Source organism: Morone saxatilis, unplaced genomic scaffold, assembly GCF_004916995.1.
Source record: "Morone saxatilis isolate NCDOM2014 unplaced genomic scaffold, NCSU_SB_2.0 Contig0, whole genome shotgun sequence".
In the NCBI taxonomy this organism is placed as follows: Eukaryota; Metazoa; Chordata; class Actinopteri; family Moronidae; genus Morone; species Morone saxatilis.
The window spans coordinates 7156302-7158112 of record NW_023339650.1 but is presented as its reverse complement, the minus strand read 5'-3'; the positions used below and the strand labels follow the sequence as shown (position 1 = coordinate 7158112).

At 38.6% G+C, this 1811-nt stretch overlaps 1 protein-coding gene across 1 annotated transcript in view; it reads right to left on the bottom strand.

Moving 5' to 3' along the window:
* Nucleotides 1–723: 723 nt before the first annotated feature.
* The window catches only part of LOC118324290 (myosin-7-like), a 165683-nt gene continuing 164595 nt past the window's right edge, over nucleotides 724–1811 (bottom strand). The window contains 1 exon segment of the mRNA XM_035656553.1: nucleotides 724–793. Within this exon segment, the coding sequence (XP_035512446.1) occupies nucleotides 724–793 (70 nt within the window).

The following is a 1811-nucleotide window of genomic DNA, read 5'->3' as shown; positions in this document are numbered from 1 at the left end:
GGATTATAGTTGAGCCTGGATTGAGGATCTATAGTCCACATTGATGACATGCAAATACATGTAAACATGACACCAGAAGCAGTTCTGCACACACATTAGCGGTGTTGTGCAAGATTATTTTTTATTTCGTTTTGAGATATGTTTTGATAATGTTTGACAAGGCATTGTAATCTTGTTTTGTTATGTATTGTGAATCCCATTTTCATCATACAAATTAATGTCATGTATTTTAATTGCACTGCAAAAGATAAAGACATTGTGTCTCTAATTGACGATACGTATCCATTGGTGCAAGTGTGGTCTATTGTGTTATATATAACAGTTAGGACGATATATTGTCAGAAATTGAATACAATATTCAAAGGTTTTCTTTGTGTATAATTAACTAAAAACAAGAATCGTTATATTTTTGTGAGTATTTTTTGAGTAAACAATAAAATACCAAAATAAGGTAGATAATCAGGTACAATTAAACAGTTGAAACAAGAAATGAGCTATAGAAATTAAAATATACCTTCTACAGTTCCACTGTCATTCTGTGGAAACACTGTTAAGCTCTAAACTGCTCTCAATAACCAAGAATAGGCTGCAGTTGATTAATTTTAATACCTAATATAAAATGTTGTTAAGAATAGTAAATAATAATTAATAAATAAGGCTACACTATAAACATAAATCTTTAAATAGACCTAGTGACCAGTGATTGGTCAGCCGATACTGCTTCTAGTAGGTTTGGTGGAAGCGCTCTAATGCCCCCTGACTCTGAGCATGGTATGCGGAGGCCTGGTGACACCTGTGAAACATATGGGAAGAGAAATTGGATCCCTGGTCAGACTGAATAACTTTTGGAATGCCAAATAGTGAAATAAACTGAGACAGCACTCGTACGACAGACCTAGTTTTTATTGTGCGAAAAGGATATTCAGCAGGATATGCAAGAGGTCCCGTGTTCAATTCCTGGACGAGCCCCAAATTTTGTCACGAACCGCCTCTGGAACCGTGACAAAAAGAGAAGCGGGGCTTTTATAGCCGGGAAACACCGGCCCAGGTTTCTGGCTACTGCCGGGAGTGTCCGGAGCTGCCCCCGTCGCCAAGTGCGTTGCCTCATGGTGTACTTGTTGGGGGTCTCTTACAATAATGTATATTTAAGTAGTCAGTCGAGAACCTGCTCTATCTTGAAAAGTCTTCCTAAGAGTATACTTCTGTTATGGAATTGGCGCTTACCAAATAAAATTTATTGAATTTGAATTGAATTGTATTGAATTGAATTATGCCAGCTAAATGGTGATAGGGAGCATGCAGAGAATAGTAGATGTTACCTGGTGTACCCAGGGAAACGCCTGGTTAATTCAATAGTTGTTAAAAATTCTCTCCACCTCACTCTACCACAAAACCCTATCAGTGTGATCCACAAGACAAACTGTGGGATCCACCTGTCAATTTGGTGAGCATCAGGTGCATTTGCCAGGAACAAAGATGAAGTTGGATACATCAAAAACCTAAAAATGGACATTAAGTTAACTGATGAGGTCCCAGTCACCAGAACATATAATGCCATACCTCGACCATTGAATGAGGAGTAAATAATCACATCCAAGTATTAACTCGCAAAATCCACATCCCCATATGCAGCTGCAGTGGTTTGTGTGAGGAAAAGAGACGGAAATTAAGCATAGCGTTAGTTCAGGCAGGCCATGAAGTCAGGCTCGGCTCTCAATTCCAGCTATTTCATATGATCACAGCTACACTAAACACACATCAGCTGATGGCTCAGCTGATTTCTAAGCTTCCTATTGGAAACCATACACAGT